Below are 26,753 nucleotides of genomic sequence, written 5' to 3'. Positions count from 1 at the left end.
TTGCTTAGCTAGCCCTCCAGCTCACACACCAAGCTTCTTGTTACAGAACATTTGTTCACACATGATAAGAGATTGTGTGAGATTGAATTCACTAAAACATCACTGCATGTGACTGTCTACATGGCAGCATTCTACAGCACATCCAGTTTTCATCTAAGGATGTCAAGTAAGAATAGAATACTTACTCATAGGAAAAAAGGCACAAAAAGTATTGAAATGTCTGCTTTTTTCTAATCTTGTGGTGTGTGTCTGCGAAACTAATCAACGTTTGTTTTGTTTCATCTTTGCTAAATAAGCGTAATCTTAACCTCATCACAGGATTCATCCAGAATAAGATATCGTGCCTAGAGCATACATTGCATTGCGCTCAACTGGATGCTATTTCCACTGGGTTTTTTCCGGAGGTGAAATGTGTTACTTGTTTGACTGCTATGTTTGAAAAACAAAAACAAACCACTGATGGCATCTTTAGATAGAATTACATATATTGGTTCACAGTAAAACTCTCACTTCAGGCACAAAGCTTGAGTGAGAATGACCAGTGTTGCTTTAAGACAAGGGAGGCAGAGAAAGGCCTGTGGTCAGACCAGAGCAAGAAGCTTTTTTGTTGATTTTGTTTTTGGACAGAATGTGTACGCCTCTGATAAATAGGTGTCTTGTGGACCCCTGCGCTCACTAAGAACAAGAACATTCTGATTTAGCAGGACATAATTGAATGATGCCCAGATTTCTTTTTAGGACAAAAGCACTATTCATTCAGGACCACTGTGTGGACTGAATTAGTCCGAGCAGAAAGTAACAAGGGGGCAGAAGGTCAATACTCATTCTATCCAAACGGAATAGCCATTGGTGGATATCACATGTCTAGGGAGTTGCAGTGATACTTGTTTACTTCTAGACTATTGCAGTGGGGAACCATGAATGGCTGTGATGCAACCTGCCCTTGTTTGCCCACCCACTTCTTGGCCATGTTAGAGGGTAGGCAGGGAAAAAATGTTTATTTTTTCACAAATCTTAGCTCTCTGGCCTAGATGACAATGCCAAAGAGTCTAACAAGGCCCGCCCTCTCAGACAAAGATGAACAGAAAATATTGTTGACTTGAATTTGTTTTCACACAAAGATCTCTTAGTCAGTGTTGTTACATTGATATGGTTAGTTAGATAGTTAGTTAGTTAGTTAGTTAGTAGTTATCTACATGGATTGATGACTGGATTGTTGTACAAGAATCTTTCTGTCTAAGAAAGATGTGCTTTCTTAAGGGAACAGATATAATTTCTTGTCCAACCAAAATAGTATAATCCCTATGGTGCTCTGAGATATTGGTTTTCTGGAGGCGGGGACGGGGGGTGGTGGTACACCAACAAGACTCCCAGAGACCATCTCTCTGGAAATACAGACGGTTCAGTGGCTAGTCCCCCCCGGGGCCCTGCTGACAGTGCTATGAAAAGGGACTTTATGTAATAATTTAATATCAAGCAATAAATGGATTACCCTGTCTATTGTTTTCTCAGCCTGTTTTTGCTTCTTGGTGCCTTTCCTGGGGCTTTAAAATGATGCCAGCCATTATGGAGTTCTGGGCAAGGGCTAAACGTGTCAAGTTTCAGCTTCTGTAGGCTGTGCTGCTTATATGTGTCTTCAGATGAAGGTTATTCTCCACTCAGTCTGTTTTTGCCATCTTAAACAAGGTATACATTGAATCTTATCTAAGGATCGTCTTAGATAAGAGCATTTCTACCGAGTCATTGTTTATGAGGCAAGTTATACAGTACACGAATCCTACAAGAATATTATTGTATGAGATTCTCAGCCAAGCAAAGCATTTTGGCATCATATTTCTCATAGAAGAAGAGCATTATTCCCTAATCCGTTGTTATAGTGAAACAAGCTGAAGTATTACCACCAATTAAGTGTTGATGATCCTAATCCGTATGTCTTTGAGGACAGCAGTCAAGACAGTAAAACGGGGTAAGACATAGATCAGGTTTAACAGTTTCTCACTCGCCCAACATTTTCTCTTGTCACATCTCAGATTTGATTCATTAGGCTTATATGTTTGTCTTAATAATTCTTAATTCTTGACATGTCTAGGTATTTATTATGTTTTGTGCTGTAGTCGGATAAGGCTCCTGCATTGTTATGGTGTAGGCATATTCCTTCATCAGTGTGATGAGTTTATTCATTGTGTTTTACACAAGGTTGCTCTTGGCTGGCCAAACATGCCTGGGCGTATGCCCTTCCTGATTTCATTGAAGTAGCCCACATGTTATCTTAACAAATACACATTTAATGAAGTAAAGTTGATTTGTGAGGATGTTATCTTAACAAAGAAAAATGTTAATGAAGTTAAGTTGATTTGTGATCATGTACACAGTTGAGGTAGCTACAAAAGCTGACCCCATTTGGATTATCAGACCTTTAACCCACTGATGTGCCTGACTTGGGTGTGTGGGACAAAGAAAACTAGGATTCTAAATAATCTCCAATAGTTTTTGCTCTGTTCCCTTGGTGCTGTTACAGGACTACCCACGGTCTATCTATCCTCTACCTGGTAGATTGGCAAGAGATGCCCCTCGCCTTTCTCCTTTCTTTCCTCTAGTGTCGCTCATGTATGGGGTTACATGATGTGGGACTAGTGGCCTGAAAACATTGGATTGATGAAAGTAGTGGAATACAACTGTGAATTATGTTTTACAATGTCCCATTCTTTCTTTCCCATCAGTGCAGATAAAGGAAAGGAGACAAGGAGAGGAAGCCTTCTACAGAACCTTTAATTATTTTTTTTCTCCCGAAAATGAGGATATCACTGATTGGCTTTCAGTGACAGAGATGACGCCCTATCATGTAATCTCTGTGAGATGATTGGTCGTGCCCCCTTGGTTGTTACCCTGTCCCTCTGTGCTCTGATTGGGTAACACTGTTACCGTAGCTGTCAGTGGGAAGCTTCGCCACGCCCCTTTCTTCCTCCAGCTAAATGCCCAGACTTGTCACCAGCGGCTCTGCTCTGCTTTGTTAGCTGGACAGGTGACCATCCAGAGAGAGACAGAGCCGTATTCATGCACTAACTAACTAAGTTGGAAAATGATCATCTGTACGAAGAAAATGGATTACCCCCTCGGAACCCAATGCCAGCGAGTCCAGAAACAGGTTGGTATTTATTTTATTTCGCTAGAACATTCCAACTGACTGTCAGCTAGCTTGGGCTAGCCTCCTGGTAGAACTTCTCTCGTTCATTCATTTGACCAGAGGAAAACTTGAGGCGAATTTTTCGTGTCGTCTCGCCTAACTTGAATGTCGCCTGTTGGTTCGATGTGGTTCATTATCGGGATTGATATTTAGTCTCAACTTTGAAACTGTTCGCTTGTTTTTTTTTTTTTATCAAGTTAACTGAATTTGACAGTTTGACCGACTGAAGACAAATAATAACCGTCGCTAGTTAGTTAGCGAGCTAACGGTTTCTGGAGTCGCGAGCTGCGACCTGTTCAGTTGAACTTGGTAAGAAGAAGCGAACCAACTGGCACTGTTCATATCAGCCAATATATCAATATATATATATATCAATATGTTCATGTCTCTCTGGAGCTGGAAGTGTTTCGCAAGGTATCTGGCTATCAGCATCCCTTACACTGCCAACATAGTCCTGTCCGAGCTATGTCACATATATTTTTTCTCTCAGTACAGACAGTGGAGAATGTTTCATGTACTACTCGCTAACCCTACCATCTCTGTCTGCAGTTGTTTTCGCATGCCTGGTAAAAACCTGGAACATTACCCATAACGTTTAATTTGTGCATCAACATTTTTTTGCGATTCTGTTACAGGACAAGAAATATCTCCTCATCCGAATGATATACATTCATTGGATGTTTTTTTTTTATGGATTGAGTGACAAGTAGATTCAAACACGTATATCAGATGTATTTGTTAACCCTGCAACAAGCTGCTGCTTTGTGGTCTTGTCATGGTTTGCAATAATTGATCAATCGTTTTTTTTTTTTTTGCAGCCCTAGGGGGGTTTGATGATCACACGGCCTACTCAAGTCTTTCTGTTTTTGTGGGAGAATGTGATAATGACATCATCTCTAGAGATTGGTATGTTGCAGAGAAAAAGTGTCTGTTAATGCAATGTCATTCTGTGCTTTTGTCATTTCTGTGTCCCTAATTATGAGGGGTTAAAAAAGAATCTAACGAACAAATATCGTAGACAGTTTGTTTGTCGAGGTGTTTTCTGTCCCTGATATAGATTGACCTAATCATTTGACTTGCATCTAATGCTAAATGTATGGTTTACGTTGTGTTTGCGTCTTTTTTTCTCGTCCAGATAGACTTCTTTGTGTGCTGTGATGCTGGGTGCACTGCCAATCAAAGTTGTTTTTCTCTTTTCTGCGCTGTCCTTCCACATGCAGCCGATAGGGGGCGTTGCGACCAGTATAACTTGTTTACTGCAATTCAACATTCAGAAGTAGAACAATAGAGGAATGTGATCAGTGGCATGAATTTCTCAAGCATCTCCAGTTACTTCTGTTTTTGCTCATTTTGACTTAACACGTCGTTGTTATGTCTGTCATGTTGACCATGCATATTTGCATATGCATTTAGTCAATGCCACTCAGCCATATCCTGCCACAAACCTGTCATAAGTAATCATGCTATTAATACCCAGTTGTGCATGCCACCAGCTTTGTAGATATAATGTGATTGGAACACAAAGGGTGTGTTAATGTTCCCAATTCCCATATGAAAATATTAGCCTATTTGGTTTAATTTGTCTCACCTGGTGTTTACTAGAACATTCCTCCGATGAGACGTCAACCAGGATTTATTGTATTGTGACAGTTTGTTTTTGGTGCTCTGCCTTTCTGCACAGCCAAAGACATGACGACAGGCAGCAGTGGCCCCAGTAGGCCCTCTAGACTTCTGCTCCCTTCAGCCCCTTATCTCCTGTCAATAGCAGTACCACAGACACACCACAGGTGTTGAAAACACATTCTTATCAGCTGACAGGTATGACTAGGTGTGAATCAGTTATTCTTGTGGATGTAGTTTATAAAAGGAACTTAGTCAGAGGATCGGTTGAAACGGGTGATGAAATGAAACGTTCAGAGCTCTGTACTTTGTGTGCATTAGGACTCGTCTTTCCTGTTCACTCAGGTCTCATCATCAACACCACTATACCTGCCTGCCATTACATACTACAGGGCCAATATGAACTGTATTGTGCCTTACTGGTGTTTTCTCCACATCGTTCTTCCATCCCAGCTTGTAGCAACTGGTAAATGGGTAACCAGGTCAGCACAGTACAACTCAGCTCAGTTCGGCTCTGTAGAGAGACGTGTGTGTGTGTGTGTGTGTGTGTGTGTGTTTGCGCCTGTGCTTAATGCCTCCATATGTAGCCTGGTATGTTTGTCTTGGTTGTCTATGCTGTCCTACCCGGCTCCCCCCTCCCCCAGGCCTGCAGCTGGCTGGTTTGCGCTCCTCCCTTGGTTCAGGTTGCAGAGCCAAAAACAGGGCTAGCCGTCTGTGTGTTCCTGGTGAAGAGGGACAAGTGTGTCGAGGCACTAAAGGCAGTCGGGACACTAGCGCACGACAAGGACGGACCCCTCTAGGCTCACTCGGAATGCAGATTGAATATCACTCTCCTCCTCCATCTGCAGCCCCCCCCCCCCCCCCCCCCTTCCCCCTGCAGCCCCTCTGCTCTACCTCATCCCCTCCCTCCCTCCCTCTGACACATTTACCCTTGGACGGCTGCTGGCATCATTTTTCTATTCCTCTTTGTTCTTCCTTTCCTTGGTCATCTCTGTGTATTCCTTCCATTTCCTCTCTCATGCTCTGTGATTTGTAGGCCATTGTCTTGTGCGCCTGTTTCCGAAGCCCTGGCTTCTCCCTATCTCTTTGTCTCTCCACTCCTCCGTCCCTCCCCTCCCTGCCTCTCTCCTTTGCTCTTTTGCATCCCGTTTCTGCCCCTGTCTTTGGATCCGATCAATAAACAAATGACTTCCCCCCAGGGTTTCAGACACAGGGTGCATGTATTATAAGTCACACAAGAGATTTTTGCATTTCATCTCAGAGGCTTCTCCTTCAGTCTTCCTGAATGAATACCCTGCTCTCTGCTCAATTAGCATTACCAGCTGTTTATGGGCATGTTATTGGGTTCTGACTCACACCCAGCTACATGCTGGCAATTTGGTGAAGCCTGTTTATTGGGCGATGTGGCAGTGACTGTCAGCTGTTGATGTACGACTAGCCTATTGATTTCACTATATGAAGTGATGTTTTTTTCATTGTTGAAAAAGTTTGATCAGAGTGAGGAACTATAACATCATTGGAATAACCTCCAAGTTTTTTGCCTTTTGGTTCATCAGCAAATTTGCTGCAGGACTTGCTGCAGAATGTGTCATTTCCTGCTGTGGGACTGACGTGAAGGATGTTGGTTCCTGTTTCGATATAGCCTACCTTTTTTTGCGGGGGCATGTCCATACATGTTGCATGCGAATGGTCCTCAATAAAAGCACCCAAAAAGCCAAGAATTGGTAATGAGAGGTGATTCCTGATGATTTTACTCCAAATCCTATTTCCTCAGATCAGGCAAGCATGTGTCCACTCTTTTGTTCAGTTTCTCTCATAACTTAATGAGTAGTGGAGTTTAACCGGCAGAGTGAGACTGGTGACATACACGGCTATCAGTTAAATGGTGACTCACTGGTCTGTCGGCCATTTGAATGTAAACATTCAACATTCAAACAACACAGGCTAAGTGGCTGCTAGTAAGGCTGTTTTTCTGGGTCACGAGGTAGGTGGGGTGTCAGGCCTGGTTTGAAGGCCCTACTGCTGTAATGTGATAGGACTATATTTACTACAGGGGAATGGGGTTGGAGAGTCCTGTTTGGGAATGGTGTTCCGTCTGAGACAGTGGAGTCTGTCTTCCCATCTTCAATGTCCAGACACTGCATACACATTTACATTTTAGACATTTAGCAGACGCCTTTACAGAACTACTTACAACAAGTAGCCTAAGTAGGCTAAGTCTAAGTAAGTGAACCCTCTATACATCAGTCATGGTGTTACAGCCACAGCAGGATGTTGTGGCCTTTACAGCCAGCCAGAGCACTTATGTTCCCTCTTCTTTACCCACCCAATTGAAAATCTTTAATTTGCTTGTATGGCATTTGTTTCCAGACAGTACTGTGAAATACCCTTGTAGCGTTGTCGGCCTCTCCAAGGCCTGTTTGTTGGACCTCATTTAGGCCAGGGCAATTCTATGTAACAGAATGATGCAGGGACCGCATTCTTCACTGTAAACCAAACAAAAAACCCTTCATAGCAAAGTGTTGGAGGTGTAGGCCTAATCATTTTTAGAATGTGAAAGATATTCTGGTCTGTTTTTAAATTGGAACCTCCGCCCTCATCTCTGCAGCAGCACGCAGACACAGGTGGTTGGAGTAGAGCCCTCTGCTGGGTGAAGCGCCCTCACTTCCTTGCCTGAATTCAAGCTTAATTACACACAGAGAACATCCAGTAAGATATGTTAACATGGTGTGTGTTGTGTTAACATGGTGCAAACATTCCAAGGAGAAACTATGTTACAGGAGACTTCTGAATCAGGCCCCAAATAACAACTGTCGCCAATCAATCACCGTCATTGCCCACCCCCGCACCTCCCTGCCTTAAGAGTCAGTGTACCTGTCGTGTGAGTCGAAGTCGAAAGCCCACGACTCCACCGTGTTGTTTTACTGGAAGCAACAGCCTATGCCAGCTGCAGCTCCACTGGCCTCTGCGAGCCTGCCACTTGGCCTGGGCAGGCTTCACTCTCACATTTCACGCGCAGGGGAAGCGGGAGTCAAGACCTATGACTTGCGGTGCCAACACCTTTTCCTAGAAGCCATTGTATGAGTGGGAGGTAATAAATGTCTCTTTTTTTTTTTGCTTCTGTGAAACCAGGCCAGCTTCCCTCTCTCCCCATGGGTCTCTGTTTCTCTTGGCCACTAAGCCCCCTCGGCCCCCGGTCTCTACCGTGGCTGGTGCCTTTTGGTCTCCTTTCCTCCTCTATTGCTGCGGTTCCTCCCTAAACGAGGCCTCTCTCAAGTCCTGCGGCACCGACCTTCTCTCTTCTCCATTTTCTCTCTTTCTCTCTCTTCCTCTGTTTATAGCTTGCTAGGAAATTGCAGATCGGGGGCTTTTTTCGAAACGTTTTTTGGTTTGAATGCAGTGATTGTTTTCTTCGGTGAAGTGCCACCGGCCGGGGATTTCACCCTCCCTCAATTCTCAGTCGACTCTACGGGCTGTGGTTCTTCCTGTAACGTTGTGTTGTTTTGTTTTATTTGTAGTTGTCAGGTTTGGCTGACGCTGTGTGTAGTGTGAATGCGTCTGGCCCCTCCGGAGGCAGTCTGGATGGGGAGCGACTCTGCAGAGGTCTGGATAACGTGAGGAATGTGGCCGCTCGCTGGTGTTGTTGTTGTGTCACCGCTGCGGTTCTCGGGCTGCTCCTGTCAGGAACTGATTAAAGGTTCATAACCTGTCTGCGACGCCCCGTGCATCACTGTCCCGCACAGCAGAGAATAAACACAACCGTGGGTAGCCTGAGACACTGAGCTTCACCAGGGAAGAGAGAGTCAGCCAGGGGACGTGTTCTGGTGACGTGTTGGTGAAGTGAGCACCAATGTTTGACCCTGCGCCTCCTCCTCTCTCCTCTGGCCCCTGCTCAGGTGATGAAGGTGAACGCTGAGAAGGAGTGGACGTCTCTGATGTACATGAAGGCTCTGGCCAGCAGGGGGAGTGTGGATGCCGTGTCGCAGCAGATGGCCTCCCACCCGCAGTACCTGGAGAGCTTCCTGCGCACGCAGCACTACATCCTGCACATGGACGGCCCTCTGCCCCTGCAGTACCGCCACTACATCGCCATCATGGTGAGAGGGACTGGACACACACACACACACACACCACATGGTCACCACACACACGCCACATGGTCACTACACACACACACACACACACACACACAGTCTTAAGTCACACCTCACCTCACACCTTATTCAAACCGGAATGCGTACACACACGCACACACTCCACACCTCAAGTCAGCCTCTCACACAAACAAACACCACGTTGCATTTTCACACGCGCACACACCACAAACCTCCTCTTACAAAACCTTAGTCTCTCTCTCTCTCTCTCTCTCTCTCTCCCAGGCTGCAGCACGGCACCATTGTGGCTACCTGGTGTCTCTGCACTCGGCCCAGTTCCTGAGAGTGGGAGGAGACCCTCTGTGGCTGCAGGGTCTGGAGGCTGCCCCCCCACGCCTGCGCCACCTGGACCACATCAACAAGGTGCTGGCCCACCAGCCCTGGCTCACCGCCCGCTCACACATCCAGGTACGTCACAGCTAGGCCAGCCGCCAGGCGCTCGGCACAGGAGCCTCACAGAGGAGACTAGGAGCCGCTACAGTGAAATTTGACGGTCTCTTCCTTGTTTGAGGGTTGTTTAAAAAAGAAAAGTAAAAGAAGACTTTTAAAAGCTAATTCGGACCCCTGAACGTGTCACTGTGATATTTATGTTTTCGTTTTTTGGTAGACGCATAGGCTTGGAGAATAGTCATCCACCTGGTTCTAGTCTCCACTCTGAGTCTCCCCCCCTTCTCTGCTGTGTCCCCCCCCCCCACCCCTCCAGGCCCTGCTGAAGACGGGGGAGCAGTGCTGGTCCCTGGCTGAGCTGGTGCAGGCTGTGGTCCTCTTGGCCCACTGCCACTCCCTCTGCAGTTTCGTGTTTGGCTCTGGCACCGACGGCGACCCCCCCACCCCCCCGGCCAGAGCTCCCAATGGCACCCCGCCGGCCTACTGCCCGTGTGACGCCGCCAACGGCAACACCCCCGCCGCGCCCTCAGAACACATGACAAGACGACGGGTAAGAACCACAAAACTTGATTGTACAATATTTTTGGGAATGCCTCACTTTTTCCAGTTCCATGTGTTTACATGATATCCTCCCCCCCCCCCTCCCTCCTCTCCCTGTCCTTTCTTATGCTTGGTCTTCACAGTCTCTGGACTCTAGTTGCGAGATGGTGTGTTTGAAAGAGAGGATTCAGAAGTCCCAGGAAGAGAAAGAGAGGAGAGGAGAGAGGCTCCTACACTCCCAGACACTCCAGCACACAGGTACACAAGCTCTCTCCCTCTCTCTCCTTCTTCCTCTCTCTCAGAGCGTGTTTACGAACGCACCCGTTGTGAAATCCTGGGTGCTAAATTTGTCCTTGTGAAAAGTGTGACTGATGATCTCTCTTCAACTTTATTTTAATGACACCCCCCCCCCCCCCCCCCTCTCTCTCTCTCTCTCTCTCTCTCTCTCTCTCTCAGACATGGAGGAGGATGAGGAGATGACATGCTCTGCAGACCCCTCTCGCTTCATCACAGACCCTGACTTTGGCTACCAGGAGTTCGCCCGCCGGGAGGAGGATCATTTCCACGTGTTCCGAGTGCAGGTCAGGACACCACACACACACACACACACACACACACACACGTATATATGACACCATGCTGTAATGTGGTGCCATGTCTCCTTGTAAACTCGTCACGTATGTCTATGGGCCTTAGTTAGCAGTGTGTGTGTGTGTCTGGTTCATTACAGTGACTGTGTGTGTGTGTGGGTGGGAGGGGTTCATTACAGTGTGTGTGAGTGTGTGAGTGAGAGTGTGAGAGTGTGTGAGAGTGTGTGGTTCATTACAGTGACAGTAGCTGTGTGTGTGTATTGTGTGTGTGCAGGACTACTCGTGGGAGGACCATGGCTTCTCCCTGGTGAACCGTCTCTACTCTGACATCGGTCACCTGTTAGACGACCGGTTCCGCAGTGTGACGTGTCTGCCCTCCTCCCACGGCCCCGACGTCAAGAGAGCCCTCTGGAACTACATACACTGCATGTTCGGGATACGGTGAGGAGGCCTCCAGTCTACACACACACACACACGCACACTAGTAGGCATACGGCTTTGATTTGAACAATTGTGGCTAGGTTGAGTTTGTAATTAACGATCAAGGAAGTTTGCATTCTTGTTTGCATGTGGTCATGTGACGCATGTGGTCATGTGACGCCTGCGGTCGTGTGACGCCTGCGGTGGTGTGTGTGGTCTGCAGGTACGACGACTATGACTACGGGGAGGTGAACCAGCTGCTGGAGCGGGAGCTGAAGCTCTACATCAAGGCTGTGGCCTGCTTCCCCGACGCCACCAAGACCCCTCGCTGTCCTCTTCCCTGGGCCAGCCTCAAGCCTTCAGAGAGGGTACGCATTCCACCAGCATCCCCACCCCCCATTCCTTTATCTGCATTCTCTACTCTGGACACATGCTTGTCCTAGTGATGGTGATTTGATCATCTGCAAAAAGTGCTCATTTGGGGTTCACTTTACCCCCCATCCTCCCTTCGTCTCTTAATCCCCTTCTCTCCCTCTCTCCCTCAGGTCCATGTGAACTTACTGATAATGGAAGCTCGGTTGCAGGCTGAGCTTCTGTACGCCCTGAGAGCGATCACTCAGTACATGATCGCCTAGGTGCCGCAGGGGAGAGAGGCCCTGCGTCACAACCTACCCCCCCACCTACCCCCCCCCCCCCCCCCCGGTACAGAAAGACCAAGCCGCAGGATCGCAGGACAGAACCTTCGGAAGGCAGGCAGCGAAATGGGGAAGAGACGGGCAATTATGAGGAAGAAGAGCAGCATGCAGCAATGCAGCCATGTCCTGCAGAACGTGTTAACGCAATCATACAAGATCTGTTTTGCACGGCTGAAAAAAAAGAAAAAAAAAGCACTGCGATGAAAAGCTCTTTGCCAAAGTCAAAACACAAAAAAAAGCCCTCTTCCCCTCTCTCTGCACAGCCCTGTTCCCTTCTGCCACCATGGTCTGTCCATTTTTCAGTTTCTGTATTTTCTTATCAAACATCTCGGCTCTCGATGGTTAATGTGCAATTATATGACTTACTATAGATAATATTTTCATTTTTTATTAATGTATTTTTGTTGTTGACTGTGATGAAAGCAGTGTTCTGCCGTGTGGCAAGGAAATACTCACCCATGGCCAACACCCCCCCCCCCTATGGTTTGTGATTCTCCTTGTATTTTCAATTCAGCATTTGTTCAAAACCAGCTGTTTATTCTTTTTTTATTGGATTGAATGAATGTGAAGAGGAGAGAAGGTCACAGTCCAAGTCAGTGTTGGTGGAGGGTCATGGTCACGTTGTTCATGTTCACAGTAGTTCACGTTGGTACTGATAGGTCAAGAACAAAAACAAGACAACACTGCAAGAAGATATCATACAACTATGGTTTCTTTTAAAAAGCACTTTTAAAATATATATTTATAGAATAACGCAGAGGAGCGAGCGAGAGAGAGTGAGTGAGAGAGAGACACACCTATACACACACACACACACACACACACACACACACAGACTGTTGGTCTGAGTTGTTCTTGTCCACTGTTTGGTGACTGATATTTAAATTATCTAGACTGCTTCTTAGGTGCTTCATTTTCTTTTCTTCAGATCGGTTGATCTTTGCTCCCCCCCCCCCCCAGAGTTGATGTGTCTAGGTCTCTAGTAGCTCAGAGCCCAGACGTGGGAGGCCTAGTAAAGGCTGGACCTGCTTCTAGCCAGGCTTGACCTGCTTCTAGCCAGGCTTGACCTGAAGGAGATCACAACTCACATGTCAATTATCCTTGACACGTGTGTGATTGCTAGAACAATAATTTCAAAAAAGCTTTTACCTTCTACTTAAAGAGGAGGCCACTGTAATATTTTTCAAAGTAAACAATAAGCTCAGCCATGTGCGACTGTTGGTTTTTATACTGATGTGCTCTGGCATAGATCAAATGAAGGAATTTCCATTTCAGGCTGACCATTAAGGAAACCTCAACCATCCCCAAAACTGCATTGATGCATTTGGGTGGATGGTTAACGTCAGCAGCTCTCTGAACTGGAATGTTGCAAACAAAACAAAAAATAACTCCCCGCAAGTAACCTGCACTGGGTATGTTTAGCTGTGTAAAAAAAAGAAAACAAAAAAAGATAAATGTATGTATGTACAATGCTACAACACGTCCTGACTATCTGAGGATCAAATGTTATTATTAGGTGATCTGTGAACGATCTGATGCATGCTAAAAGCAGGTCTTACTTTTGTCAACTATTTATTTGGTGAGCTTATGAACTGAAATAAGGAAGCTAATATCCAGTTTAGATTCACGGTACATCTTGCAGAGCAGAACGACAGAAGCTAGATTTTAAAATTGACTCTCTTGTGTATTTTTTCTTGTTTGTTTATTATTTGTTTTCCTTTTTCTTTTCTTTTTTTTACACTTTTTGTAAACTTTGCATTACAATACTATGATTGATTGTTCTGTCCTTTGTTATGTTGTTGTTTGGGTTTGCTGCTAAATCCTGCCTGTTGCGCTGCACCCTGAATATTTCAGAGGTGATGAGGTGGTCGGATGACTCTTTCACGGGCTCAATTGTTCGAAACGACAGGATGGAGAATGAAAAAGACAAAAAAAAAAATGCATATCAACAGAAGCAAAAAGCGCTTTAGCGCAAGGTGCCTTCAGGCCAAACTGGACTGGTGCTTGGGTGGGTGAACTGGACTGCTCTATGTTGAGATGGGCTTGGTTAGAGCAGACTGCCCTGCTTCTTACCCTGGCTGGAACTGTGCTCTGTGGCCGATATAGATGCCATCACCACTGGACACATGGACAGAAATGTGGACGCTGGCTTGCCTGTTGGGATGAGAACCTTTTTAGGACAGTGCAGACCTCCTTGACTGGTCATGAACACCTCTGACATGGCTCCAAATGGAGGAGCAGATGCGTCAGTGTTCCAGTCTGAAACTGTCCACCAGCCCAAGGAACTGACCGATAAGAGCCACTGACGCAGAAATGGATGTTACAGTTGTTCAATATTTACCACGTAAATGAATGGACAATAAAATAAACAAAAAAAGTACAAACAAAAGTGAAAAAAGCAAAAAATATGTTTTTGGAAATGTGAAGACTTATTTTTTCTATAAAGATGTTCTATCAGATAAGTGTGTGTTTCTACTTCTTCCCTATACCTTTGACCCTGTTTAACTGGCTTTACCTGATCACATGTGTCCTACTTACCTACCGAGCCTTTTATTGAGAGCAACTTACTGTCAATGGATGCCCTTAAATTAGTATAGCCTCACCAATGCAAAGTGTAACTCCCAAGAAAACTTTATAGCACATTTAATTTCAGGCATGAACTAATAACTGTCTTGAGAATAGTCCAACGTTATTGCAGTAAAAATGTTATGAGGCCTTTGTACTGTTGAGTAGATTCATTCATTGGGATTCAGTGAGGATGAGGCTACTCCAGAACCGTAACAGTGTGAGACAGACAGATGGTAGGGTGATCTGTGCAGGTCTGAAATCAACTCGTCACATTGCCTGACTCTTGGCCAGGTCCCCTGATTCCTCACTTCTGTGATCCCTTTACTAAGAAATCCACATTTGTAACACCTACCAACTGGCCGCCGTGCTCATGCGTACTACAAACAGTCATGCACTACTGAGAGGCACTGATGTATGTTGGGTTTTAGTAATTCACTGAGAGGCAGGCTGGGCTAGTGGTTAGTAAGGTCATCTCACTGAGAGGGGCAGGCTGGGCTAGTGGTTAGTAAGGTCATCTCAAACAAGTGTGCCTGTTTCTTCTGACAGTCATTACCATAATAATCAATCAGTTTCAAGGTAATGAAACTGCATCAGTCTGAAATTCCTCCTAGCTTCCTATCTTCACAAAACACAAGGCTGTGATATAGGCTATTTAGTGGTACATGATATAACTTGTTTTTTTAAAAGCTCCTTTAAGATCTTCTAATCATTCGTCACTTCTTTGAATGAGTGGTCAAAACATACAAGCAGGTGGATATTGGATCATGTTTACGTTGAGGCTCAAAAACCTACTTGTGATACAATTGTCCCCTCTAGTGGCAGATATGAAGCATTGTGTATTTGTAAAAGATGTATTACTAGAACCTGTTTCCCAATGGTTATACTACCTGTTTTGACAAACAATTGTCTAATTTCACAGTAAATGTTATTCAACCAATGACATGTCAAGATAAAAAAAGAATGACTCGGCTAAATGAGTTAAACAGATTAAGTTTATTTCCACTTTCCAGAACTGCGTTCAATGTCATCTCTGGCTGACTTTACAATATGTAAAGTAAGATTGGGAGAGAAATAAGAAAACAAACTATCAAAATTAATCAAAGTAATCAACACATATTGGCTATGCACAACTCATCAACCCTCACCCCTCCCCCCTTTATATATTTATATATATATATAATATATATATATATATATATATATATATATTAATATACATGTATATATATATATATATATAAAACAAAAAGTACTCAACCCTGTCCACATACTAAAATACTGTTTTAAGTGGGGCCATTTTTTATTTCAAAAGATGAGACATTACTAAAAGCTACTTTTTTAATGTAAGAAAATTAGTAGTAAGAAAACTACTAAAATCATAAAGAGAGGAATCATTACAGGGATGGGAAGAGACAACATGAAAACCCCACTGATCATTTTAGGAGACAGTGGGGAGGGGGCAAGTCCTGCAGAGTTCAAGGCTTGGCCCAGCTAAAACTGTGTCTTTTGGAGAGAGGCTCAGAGCCACTCAGACCACTTTGTTGTCACTCAGATATGACACATTGTTTCATACTTCACTCCATTCAAACAGATGATTAGTCTCTCTCTCTCTCTCTCTCACTCACTCACACACTCACTCTCTCAACACACTCTCCAAAAGACATGGCCAATAATGGTAACAATAGTATCAAATCAATTTCTCTGCAAAATTCATCACAGCAATATTTGATTTGCTGTACAACAAAAGGACTTCTGTACAATAATTGCCCTTCGTTAAGATTTCATATTTGATTAGAATACCTCAAACTACGTGGTATTATTTTTTTTAACCAAATCTATTCTTTAAGTGACATAGTTTGGGGATCACAATATATAAAAATTAGGAAAAGGTATGCATTTTCATCTATTAACTACCTTTATACCCATTCAAGATATCCTTGTGCTGCATACACATGATTCAAGGCCCTGAAATCTAAATATGCACCCATTGCAATATGGCCCTCTTGATGTATGTAATAAATTACATCTAGCACCGGTCAATAGAAAAACCTTTGTGAGAAAAGAGTGCTTTGTACAAAGTAAAAGCTAACATATTCATATAGTAACAGTGAAATGATGCATAATGATGTCAAACTGTATCGTGGATGCATTTCTGATGATAAAAGTCTGGTCAACACACAAAAAAGTGACATTAAATGATACAAAAAAAATATACATTTTCTGTCATGAACAAAACATTAAATACAAACCTTCGCCTAACACAAAACACATGTTTAATTAGAAGGTAATACAATAAGATGAAAAATTACATGGTGCTTGCTATTAAGTAACATGCTATAGTGTTCAATATTGGCAGTTTACCTCAAACAAGACTATTGTTATGATATACGGTACTGTACATGACTACAGATCTCTTGTATACTTCTGTCGTATTAAATTAAGTTGTAATTCGTTAAATTAACTGGAAAGTGACTACAATCCAAGACAGTCATGTCAAGGATGCCACATCATGAGGAAAATTACAGAACTTAAGGGGCTGTTGGTTTCCAGTCTTGTGTTTCAACAGAGATATTCACCTAAAATAAATGTTGTTTTACTCATGATTATCTGATAACTCCCGTAAGGAAGATGTTTTTTCAACATTATTATTTTAAATGACCCTGAGAGTTAATCGTTGCATCAATTACGCAAAACTTGTTTGAGATGAGAATTCAGCATCACCACTAGGCAGACCGAAAGCGAAATCTGTTCCATTGTGTAAATTCCATTAGTTTTTACTTGGATTTAAATTCCACAACAGTCAAGTCAAATGAACTAACTAAAGTGGCAAATCAATTTGGAAAATCAAGTTATACTGGTCAAGTATACCCATGCATGCCTCACCCACCTAGTCATATTCTTAAATGTCTTTGAGCAGGATCCTTTCGCAAAGCTTATCTACACTGAAATACATTTTGTCCCAAGCACTCTCTATCTGCCATGCAATTCTTAGTGTTCCTTTGGTTATGTATAAAATCTACATGCATTTCATCTTTTACAAAAATAAAACAATATATAGAAAATTAGCGTTAAAAATGATCTGAAATTGCTTTCTCCAATTTAAAAAATGTTGTATCTGATTAGTAATATATTCATATCTGTTAATATTTTACTTATAACCTCCATCTAAATTGTATATTAAAACTATAGTCAAATATATTCTTTTTTTCTCACACAATGTATTAATTTCATTACAAAAAGACTGTTAGTATTGTATAACAAAGTGTAATCAGTGAGAACTTCTGACATGAAGCCCGTTTCCCTCACAGGGATACAACAACGTTTCAGGAAATCATTAAATAGTAAAACCCTTCAAGAGGAGATCTTTAACATTTCCTTCAAGATTTTCTTTAGTTCTCCTGATTGATCTGCATATATATAACATGTATATATAACATGCTATGTATAAAGATAGCATGTTATATATACATATAAACATAGCATGTTTATATGTTACACACATGTATTAACATAGCCTGTATACAGATTCTCTTTGATGAAATGATTCAACCGAACGTGGATCTACTGTACTCTCCATGCGCCAGCCCAATGAAAGGAACATTCCTAGCTAAGTGCCTTGAAACACAGACCAGCTCCGCGAAAACATCAAATGGCCCTTTTAGCAGTGGAGGCATACCGCTTTATATGATATAACACTTGGCCAACCAATTAGTTGGCAAATAAAATGACCATTTAATGCCCCCAGTAAAAAAAAACTATTCACAAATCACATTTCTTCATATGGTTAGTGTATCTGCACATCAGGGGGAATAAACTCCTCAAAAAATGATTTCTCCCCTGCTCTTCAGCACACACACCGAGCAGAAGTCATGAATGCCAAACTGTAAATGCATATCCGATACCGTGTACCGTTAGATTACCTAAAAAAAAAAAAAAATAACTCGTAGTTCTAGAATCTCTGGTCTCTTAAACGTGTAAGAAACAAGAGCACACGTTTCGTACCACTGTGCGACCACACGCAAGCAGTCTGGTCGACGTGCAGAGGAGTCAGCGTCGAGGCGTGCATCCTTAACATGACTTTAAACACCTCCACCCTTCGTCCACGTGCATAATTGAGTAGTTCAGCTGCCCCTTCTGGATCCTTTCCTTAGGGAAAGCATGGTGGAGTGTAAGTGTGTACACCCCGTCCTCTAAACAGACTCCCACAGAGCAGCCTCCTCAAGGTATGGCGTTTCACGTCTATGTTGATGGCTCTCTAAGTTCACCATCTCCAATTGAGAAAACTGGCCATCTGTCCAGTGTGCAGGGTCCATCCCATCTTCGATATCAAAGACATGGAGGAGGGGTACCATATCAATCCTACACCTACTTTGGTGTAGTAATAATAATAATGATAATAATAATAATGATAATAATAATAATAATAATAATAGTACGGTAATATTAACTCCAAGTAGATTAGAGTTGTTAGTTGTGCTTTGTCTTTTCACTCCAAACATGTTTCTGCCATACGTTGCTCAAAAACACTCAGTTAAGATAAAAAAAAAGAAAAAATGAAGAAAATACATACAGCAAACTCCCAACAAAGCTGCAAATCTTGTTAGGGGGGGGGGGGGGGGGGGAGTCTCATGCATGGTGTATCCCCTAGCCCTCCACTGTATTGGCACATGACACGGATGAGGTCTGATTTTGTCTTTAAATCCAAAGGAAACTCCAAAAAAAAAAACTATGTAAAAGTTTAAAAATAGCTTCAGATCTTCAGCCAATGGGGAGGTAAACGGAGAGGAATGCACCAGGTGTTCTTTGTTGAGGATTTTGTCGGGTTCTCCTGTGACTGCGGATGCGCTCCTGAAACAATAAATCGAAATCGATCGTTGTAATTAATAGTCGTCCTTCTGACAGACACACAAAGTAGGAGATATAGTTGAGTGAAGGTGAGCGGAAAACCAGGACTAACATAGGGATTATATGAATGACAGAAATAGGAAAAATGTATTATGGGGTTGTGTAGTTTTGAAGGGGAATTGAAGTGAAGAGAGCCTAAAGGTATGATTTAACGTACCTTGCTAACACTGCGTGGTTCGCTGGGCAGTTAGCTTGGTACCCAGTTGTGGGCGGAGGTCTGTGTGCTAGAGGGGCCGGCGTAGCCTTGCCCGCCTGGCAGTATGGGGTCGAAGTTGAAATCGATGCCCTCTCCGTCCATGAGGTCGCTGTTGATGATGTAGTCCACGTCACAGTCCAGGTTCTCTGTGAACATCTCAATGTCCAGGTCTGTGGGCAGACGGTCCTGACTGGACAGGAAGCAGGAAGGCGTTCCGAACTGGCCCATCCCCTGCAGACCCCCGCTGAGACCGGAGGAGATGCCCCCACCGTGGTGAGGCCCCACGCCCGGCAGCTGTGTATGCTGCACTTTGAGCCCTGAGAGCTGTGAAGGGTCCTGGCCCATACCTGACAGGATCATCCCCAGCCCCAGCTGAGAGTGCTGCTGCTGCTGCTGCTGTTGCTGCTGCTGGTGGTGATGGTGGTGCTGCTGGCTCTGAAGCTGAGACTGCAGAGCCATGGGTGCCACCGTGTTCGGCTCCAGCCCCTTCCCCAGCAACAACTGGTTGGGCTTGGGCCTCCCTCCCACCATGGGTCCCCCCAACCCCATCAGCCCCTGTCCTCCGCCCGGGCTGGGCATCAGCGGGTCCACCTGGGTCATCATGACGTCGCTGGGAGGCGGGGAGTCCGAGGTGAGCAGAGCTTCCAGGCTGGAGGGCACGTGGGTGCCGTAGTGGCCGGGCCCGCGGGGGCTGGGGCTGGGCATGGGGTTGAAGAGGGAGTTGCCGAAGTTGGAGGCCTTGGGGTTGTTGCCGCACCGCGTGACTGTCGGCGGGGTCCCGGTCTGCGTGGCGGCCTGGGAGGAGAGGTTGGCCTGCTGCATCTGGCGGAAGGAGGGGAACCCGGAGCCCCGAGGTAGCAGGGTGGAGGCGGAGGGGAGGGGGGTGGGGGGGGCCGGGGGCGCCGTGCTGGGACTGGCGCCGCCTCCCTGCTGTGTCATCAGCGTCAGCCCGTCGATCAGGTCCAGCTCCTCCATGAGGGTCTCGGCGAGGGTGGGGGGCAGGTTGCCGGGGGAATAGCACCCCAGGAGACCCTCCTCGGGGAGGTCGTCCTCGTCCTCGTGGCCCGGGGCGATGGGGGACAGCCGGCCGCTCAGGGTGCTGGCGTTGGAGCTGGTGCGCGGGCGGAAGCTGGTCCACATGTCAGGGTCGTCCAGGCTGCCCCGGGACGAGGGGCTGCTGCTGTTCACTCCCCATTTGGGGAACTGCTGGGAGGAGCTGGGGCTGTCTGCGCCCCCAGACCCGGTGCTGCCGTCCCCCTGCAGACCCCCGCTGGAGCCCCCCAGGCCCGCCGCCGCCTGCTTCTTGGTCTGCTTGGCCCGCATCCGGCTCTTCAACAGTTTGCTGCTGTTGTCCATGGAGGCTGCGCGGCGGCGGGGGGCCTTCCCTGTCTTGCCGCCCTCTGGGTTCAGCATCCACCAGGAGCTCTTGCCCGTGGACTCGTTGTGCACCCTCAAGAACTTGTTGTGGAGTGATAAGTTGTGGCGAATTGAATTCTGAGGTGGAAAGAAAATAATACTCGTTATTCATTATGTGCTCACATCTGTTGGTAATGTAATAACAATGTGCAATTGAACAATAGTAGTAACAATACAATAAGCATCTTACATTTAAATTTTTGGCTTTTGGCATTTAGCAGACGCCGTTATTCCAAAACGACTTACAACAAATACATTTGACTAAGTAAATCTTAGTCAAATTTTAAAGTAAAAATGTTACCTTCCACCCCGCTGAACTGTTGCTGTCTCCTTTGTCACTGAAGTAAGGCACGGTTTTCACCATCCAGTCATATATCTGTGCCAAGGTTAGGCGCTTCTCAGGCGAGTTTTCTATGGCCTGACTAATCAGGTCGGCATAGGACTGATTCCCCCATGCATTGCGCCGTGATGATCCCTTGCGAGGCGTGGCTCCGCCCACCCCGGCTACGACTCCGCCCTCTGAGACTAGGACTTTCTCAGGCTCAGATATGATTGGCTGTTGCTCCTGCTTGTCCTCGTCAGCGGGCGGGGTTCCCGCGACAGACTCGGGGCCGTCGGCCCCCTCCGGTTTGACAGCTGAGATGTCGGGTCTGGGGAGCGGCCATGTGCACGACCTAGGTCTGCTCTGAGGCTCAAAATCTGGGTCAATCGTGGGTACCGTTGATTCCTCCATTGCGAAGGTTTGTCCAGAGACTCTCGCTAAAAGGTTTACTACACTAATGAAGTAAGCTACGCTAAATATAGAAGAGAAAATCCTTTTTAAAAAGACACTAAAATAAATAAAGGTATAGGCCGAACGATCGAACCAAAACTACCTTAAAATATTGCAATAACAATGTTTTAGTTTATTATCTTAGTAGGTGTGTCGACACGTGTTACAAGGGGCGCCAAAGAGTCCGTCTACTCTACACCAAACCAATCTAAGTATGATTGTAACTTCACGTTTAGTTATTTCAGTTGTATATATCTGGCGTATATTGGGTTAAATATAAAATGATGATATCGTACACAAAAACACTATGTTGCATCCACTATTATGGGTGGCGGGTACAAAAGAGACGCAATAATCTGGATACACCAATATAGCGTCAGTTAATCCTGAGATTGGAGATTAGGGGACCCAAATAATCTCCTTAATAGTAACTATCATAAACCTTCCGATTTACATAGAGAAGAGGGGGACTAGGATGAGGTTCCTTTGTTTGCATAAAAGAACAAAGGGGACTCAGAGAAGAATGCACACCAACACATCTGGATTGCAATCAGAGACCAATAATGCATAAAGTTATGGCCCTTCTGGTGGCTGTTGTGGTGTTGCTCTTGAAGAGGTCTATATGAACAAAAACAATATAATACCACGCGTTTTTAAAACGGAGCCTATGTGTTTAAAAATATATATATGCTCAATGACTGTAAAACTAAAAGGTCAGACTGATGCTCATGGAAAAAAAAAGTATAGAATTACAGCTAAACTCAACACTATCAATTAAAATAAAAAAAATAAAAAATGTGCCTTGTTGGTTAGTTCGTTTCAGGATGTCATTAAACAAACATTCTGTGTATGGAATCCACAAATGAGGATTACCACAGTGGGTCACTGGTACAAAAGCGCGACGAGGTTTACGGGGCCGCGGGTTTCACACTTGTAAACAAGCTCCTTGCGCACCTAGACGGAACCTCACTATAGAACACAGAAGCCGATCGAAGTCTGCAAAATTGATGTCCAACCCTCGAGTAATTTAGTAAACAATAACGAATTAACAATAACAAAGCATAGGCCAATTACCCTACTGCTCTTCTAAGTCACCGTCACTACTCCCCGTGAAACACACATATTCGCGTAAATACAACTCTTAGATTCAAGCAGGTCACTAGTTATTTGATCATGAACCAAGTTGTGTGTAAGTAAAATCGTCCAATAATTCATTATCTAAGCAATGACTTTGACGTTGACTGCTCAGATGTGCCAAAACAAAGTTACGTACGTTAGGTTGCCTGTTCGTTTCTTTGGCTCCAGCAGCATTAGCGAATAATCAGTCAATTGACAGAAAGAAAATGGTGAAAAGGCAAAACCTTACTGGACTAGTTTGATCATGGTGGTCTCTGTAGCAAGAGTGATAGAAAAGACAGAAAAGTCTGGTCGGTATTGTGATGTTCAGGTCTGCACGCTCCTCCAGCACGGTGTGGCCAGGCGCGTGTCCCCGTGGTCTGCCATGTTCCTCTGCACACACGATGCTCGGCGGCACGAGCCTCCCGAAGGCGCCTGACTCCAAATACTATATGTACCCACTATAAAACAATGGGCTTAAATCCGCTGTTTCTTGAACTTCTCGCTCCCACTCCCTCGGTTGCAACTCTCAATTCAGCGTTTTAGTTTAAGTGAAAATAGCGTGATAGCCACCTAGCTGGCTAACTCACTCCAGTTATTTCGGAGTTTTAAAAATCCTCTAAAAAAAAGTCGGTAAAAGGGGTCCAGTACCTTGCTTTTAGAAATCAGCCGTTTCCAGTAGTGTGTTTTGCTCGATTTTGTGGCTAATCTGGAGGTCCAAATATTCATTCATCGTAGATCTTTTCTTGTTTTGTTTTGTTTTGTTTTGAGTCGAGGCGAAGACTCCCTTCTGACGTCTGTTTACCACTGCCAGGCGGACGGGTTGTGCGCATGCGCGTTAAAAGGATTGCCGGGAAATGAAGTCAGTCGTGTCTTTGATCATGTGACGACTTAAATCACAAGTGTAAACAACAAACGAAGTGACCTACTACGGTGGATAATACTGAGAATTACCTTATGCAACCGTTTCCTAAAGTGTATACACACACCGGAGCCCAAGCTTGAGAGTTAGCCAATGGCATTGCCCTAGATATCTATTGTACATGTTCTTATTTCATTCACATGTTTTGACACAAGGACACTGACCACCCTCATGCCGACATAAGTCTGTGATGCATAACATGATCAAAGGGTCGGCAATGTGAATTGGAACAAATGCATATCCCATTACATTTCCTTGATATATGATATATAAGTGTTCGAAGGAATGACAGGACACGACAGCAACATAGGAACGGCATTTCATGGGAGCAACATATCTTTTCAAACAATACAAAAACAAATCTAACGTGCGAATAACAACAATTCCGATAGAGTTAGTAGAATTGAGTGTAGTATCGAATATACAAACCTAGTACTAATCTACTGAATAAATGATCAATGATCTGATCTTCTGATTACTATGTCTATAAGCATATTATTAATAGGCATCTTTAAAATATCAGATTGAGACATATCAAAGATCGAAACACTAAACATTTTGCTCAGTTCATCATTTAATTTACGTACGATTATTCTTTCGACATGTTTTAATTTTGCCACAATTGATAGATTCTCTTCAGCGATTGGTCAAAGGAGATCCCAGTGAACGCTCCGGGGGCGGGAGCAACGCCTCTGCGCTGTTTTCATTGGCTGCGGAAGGAGAAGCTCCGCGAGTTCTACCGTCTCGAGACCATCAGCTGAAACCCGAAAATGTCCGATCCTACGGTTGCAGATACTCGCCGATTAAACTCAAAACCTCAGGATCTCACAGATGCTTACGGTCCCCCGAGTAATTTCCTTGAAATCGACGTCTATGACCCACAAACGATTGGAGTCGGCCGGAACCGATTCACTACGTATGAAGTGCGAATGAGGGTGAGTTAACGACCTAAATCGAGGCCGGTGATTGTGCTGAGGCCTGCTGTGGTAAAGATGATGGAACAGGACAGGGGTTGGGGAGTGGTTTTCGGGTAGTATCGACTATTGCTATAATTTCACTTGATTTTTTAATCTGAAACAATTGTTCAGCTGAAACTCTTCTTGAGCAATAACTATGACTAACTTATGATCAAGTAGAATATGTTGCTGGCTGGCTTCAACAGTAGCTGTTCTGCAGTGTGGACTGATTGCAGACCCACTCAGGCCTAGCTGGGTTACACAAGCACAGCAGTTTGGAATGTCCAAACCTGCCCGAAACCGCCCGAGCCCTGGTTACACTCTTATCTGGGGATTCTAGAACGACCCAGAGGTTCTGTTTGTACACGTGAAGTCACGTTAGAATTATAAGGTTCTATCTCCATTTACAACATAATCTGATCCATTAGGTGTTTATTAATGCCTGACTGTGTGGTGTTATTTTTTTTAAATGTTGACATTTTTGAGTTAGTAATAAATAAAATACAAAGGTTAGTCGACTCCCAAGTTTGTGTATAATCTGGTGTTTATCTAAAATGTCAGTTTATAATCCAAAAGTCTGTAGAGTCGTTTGCGTTTCCGTATAACACATCATGATGGCCCATATATGGACACATCATTCGTTTTTAGGGTGAAGGTAAACGCCTTGTTACTGCAATGATTCATGCTACTTACTGCCTTTTGTGTATGAATGGGGTGAGTGTGTAAAAAACAAAAAACAACTCATCAACGTAGACTAACTGTCATTAGAGGTTGCAACACTCACTGTCCTAAAACTTGATGACATGAGCTGTCTAGTCTTCACACCGACTTTGCCTTTTATAATGCTTAACTTGGTGAGAGCAAAGCTAAGCTGCTGAGAAGACAGAGCTATATCATCATGGGTGGGGTTGATTCCGAGGCTAATCAAATTATCTGTAAGTCAAAGTCTGTCTGGTGTAAGCGAGCACTGGTGTGACCACTTCATTGTGGCATTGTGCTTCTGAATGTATACTCTAACTGTAAATGCCATCATACTGCATATTGTTGTCATGAAATTTAGTGAAATTCATACTGTTTTTGTTTTTTCCCGTGCTCCAGACAAACCTTCCCATCTTCAAGCAGAAAGACTCTTGTGTGCGACGAAGGTATAGTGATTTTGAGTGGCTGAAGAATGAGCTGGAAAGAGACAGTAAGGTAGGTCTACAGACAGTTTAGGTACATGTCTCTATATGTTGCTTTCATAGTAATAGTGCATGGTGAAGTGTAACATTGGTCATGTAACTCTTTCTTTCTTTTCTGCAGATTGTGGTACCCCCTCTGCCTGGGAAGGCCCTGAAGAGACAACTGCCCTTCCGAGGGGATGAGGGTATCTTTGAGGATTCATTCATTGAAGAGCGGCGGGTAGGCTTGGAGCAGTTCATCAACAGGTTTGCACAGTTCCTATCTGCGTTATTTCTTTCTGTGTTGTACTGAAAAAGCAGCAGCAACTGTGGTGATGACAACTACAGGGTTTCACAAAAATCAGCGCATCAGCAACAGACTTGTACCCCATTGTGATAACATATGACTTGAACCCTACCTCTCTGTACTCTCTCCCCCATAACCAGAATTGCAGGCCATCCCCTGGCCCAGAACGAGCGATGTCTTCACATGTTCCTGCAGGATGAGTCCATTGACCGGAACTACGTTCCTGGAAAGGTATGCCACTAAGGGAGGGGGGGGAAGGGAGAAGGGTTTGGCAGACTACTTCCTACCTGTTATTGTCTATCTCCCCATTGTTTAAGCAAATAGCATTTATTTTCACACTAAAGAATATAAATATACTATATACTGTATATACTCACACACATAGGGCCTCATCTTTCATGTCTTGACTCTGTTGTCTTTCTATGTTATGTCATCTCTATGTTACTCTTTGTCAAAGTGTGGAATTTAAAATAATGTATCATCATGTAGCAAGAGATGGGACGGATACTGTTTCCTTTATCGCAGATTCTTGTCTCTTACAATATCTTTCCCCTTTTTCTAGGTGTGAATAAAGTAAGTTTGGCTATGCTTTTTATCTGATTTAATACCATTGTGATCATCTTCTAAAAAAACATTATTGCATGGGTTTTTGTATGATAAATTCAGATCTGATACAGCAGTACCAATCCATGCGTTTACACACATACATCTCTTACTGTATGTGTCTTAGCTTTTCTTCTACCATAAATCTCTCCTTTATTAATTTCCGTTGGGTAAATGTAAGTGTAACTGTTTTGCATGATATAATTGCTTGCATGGGTGATTCTCCACTGTTTCATTTGAGT

General features: G+C 44.3%; 3 protein-coding genes across 3 annotated transcripts; 2 read left to right on the top strand and 1 right to left on the bottom strand.

Moving 5' to 3' along the window:
- Positions 1–3,079: 3,079 nt before the first annotated feature.
- Positions 3,080–11,530, top strand: sesn4 (sestrin 4; the record flags this gene model as incomplete). The annotated part of the gene is made up of 9 exons (XM_080525287.1): positions 3,080–3,145; positions 8,701–8,901; positions 9,184–9,366; positions 9,662–9,895; positions 10,029–10,143; positions 10,342–10,466; positions 10,750–10,916; positions 11,119–11,263; positions 11,441–11,530. 9 exons carry the CDS (start codon positions 3,080–3,082, stop codon positions 11,528–11,530), a joined length of 1,326 nt encoding a protein of 441 aa, XP_080381413.1.
- Positions 11,531–18,968: 7,438 nt separating this feature from the next.
- foxo4 (forkhead box O4) lies at positions 18,969–21,408 on the bottom strand (the record flags this gene model as incomplete). Its single annotated transcript, XM_080525097.1, has 3 exons — positions 18,969–19,006; positions 19,221–20,753; positions 20,977–21,408. 2 exons carry the CDS (start codon positions 21,406–21,408, stop codon positions 19,251–19,253), a joined length of 1,935 nt encoding a protein of 644 aa, XP_080381223.1. The 3' UTR covers positions 18,969–19,006; positions 19,221–19,250.
- Positions 21,409–24,245: 2,837 nt separating this feature from the next.
- Positions 24,246–26,151, top strand: LOC308153060 (sorting nexin-12-like; the record flags this gene model as incomplete). The annotated part of the gene is made up of 4 exons (XM_080526153.1): positions 24,246–24,420; positions 25,540–25,635; positions 25,744–25,868; positions 26,049–26,151. Exons 1-4 carry the CDS (start codon positions 24,256–24,258, stop codon positions 26,149–26,151), a joined length of 489 nt encoding a protein of 162 aa, XP_080382279.1. The 5' UTR covers positions 24,246–24,255.
- Between the last annotated feature and the right edge of the window lie 602 nt (positions 26,152–26,753).

The sequence above is a fragment of the Nansenia antarctica genome (genome assembly GCF_963989245.1).
Source record: "Nansenia antarctica genome assembly, chromosome: 3".
Lineage (NCBI taxonomy): Eukaryota > Metazoa > Chordata > Actinopteri > Argentiniformes > Microstomatidae > Nansenia > Nansenia antarctica.
Note: the sequence above shows the minus strand (reverse complement) of the source record. Positions and strands in the feature narration are given on the sequence as shown.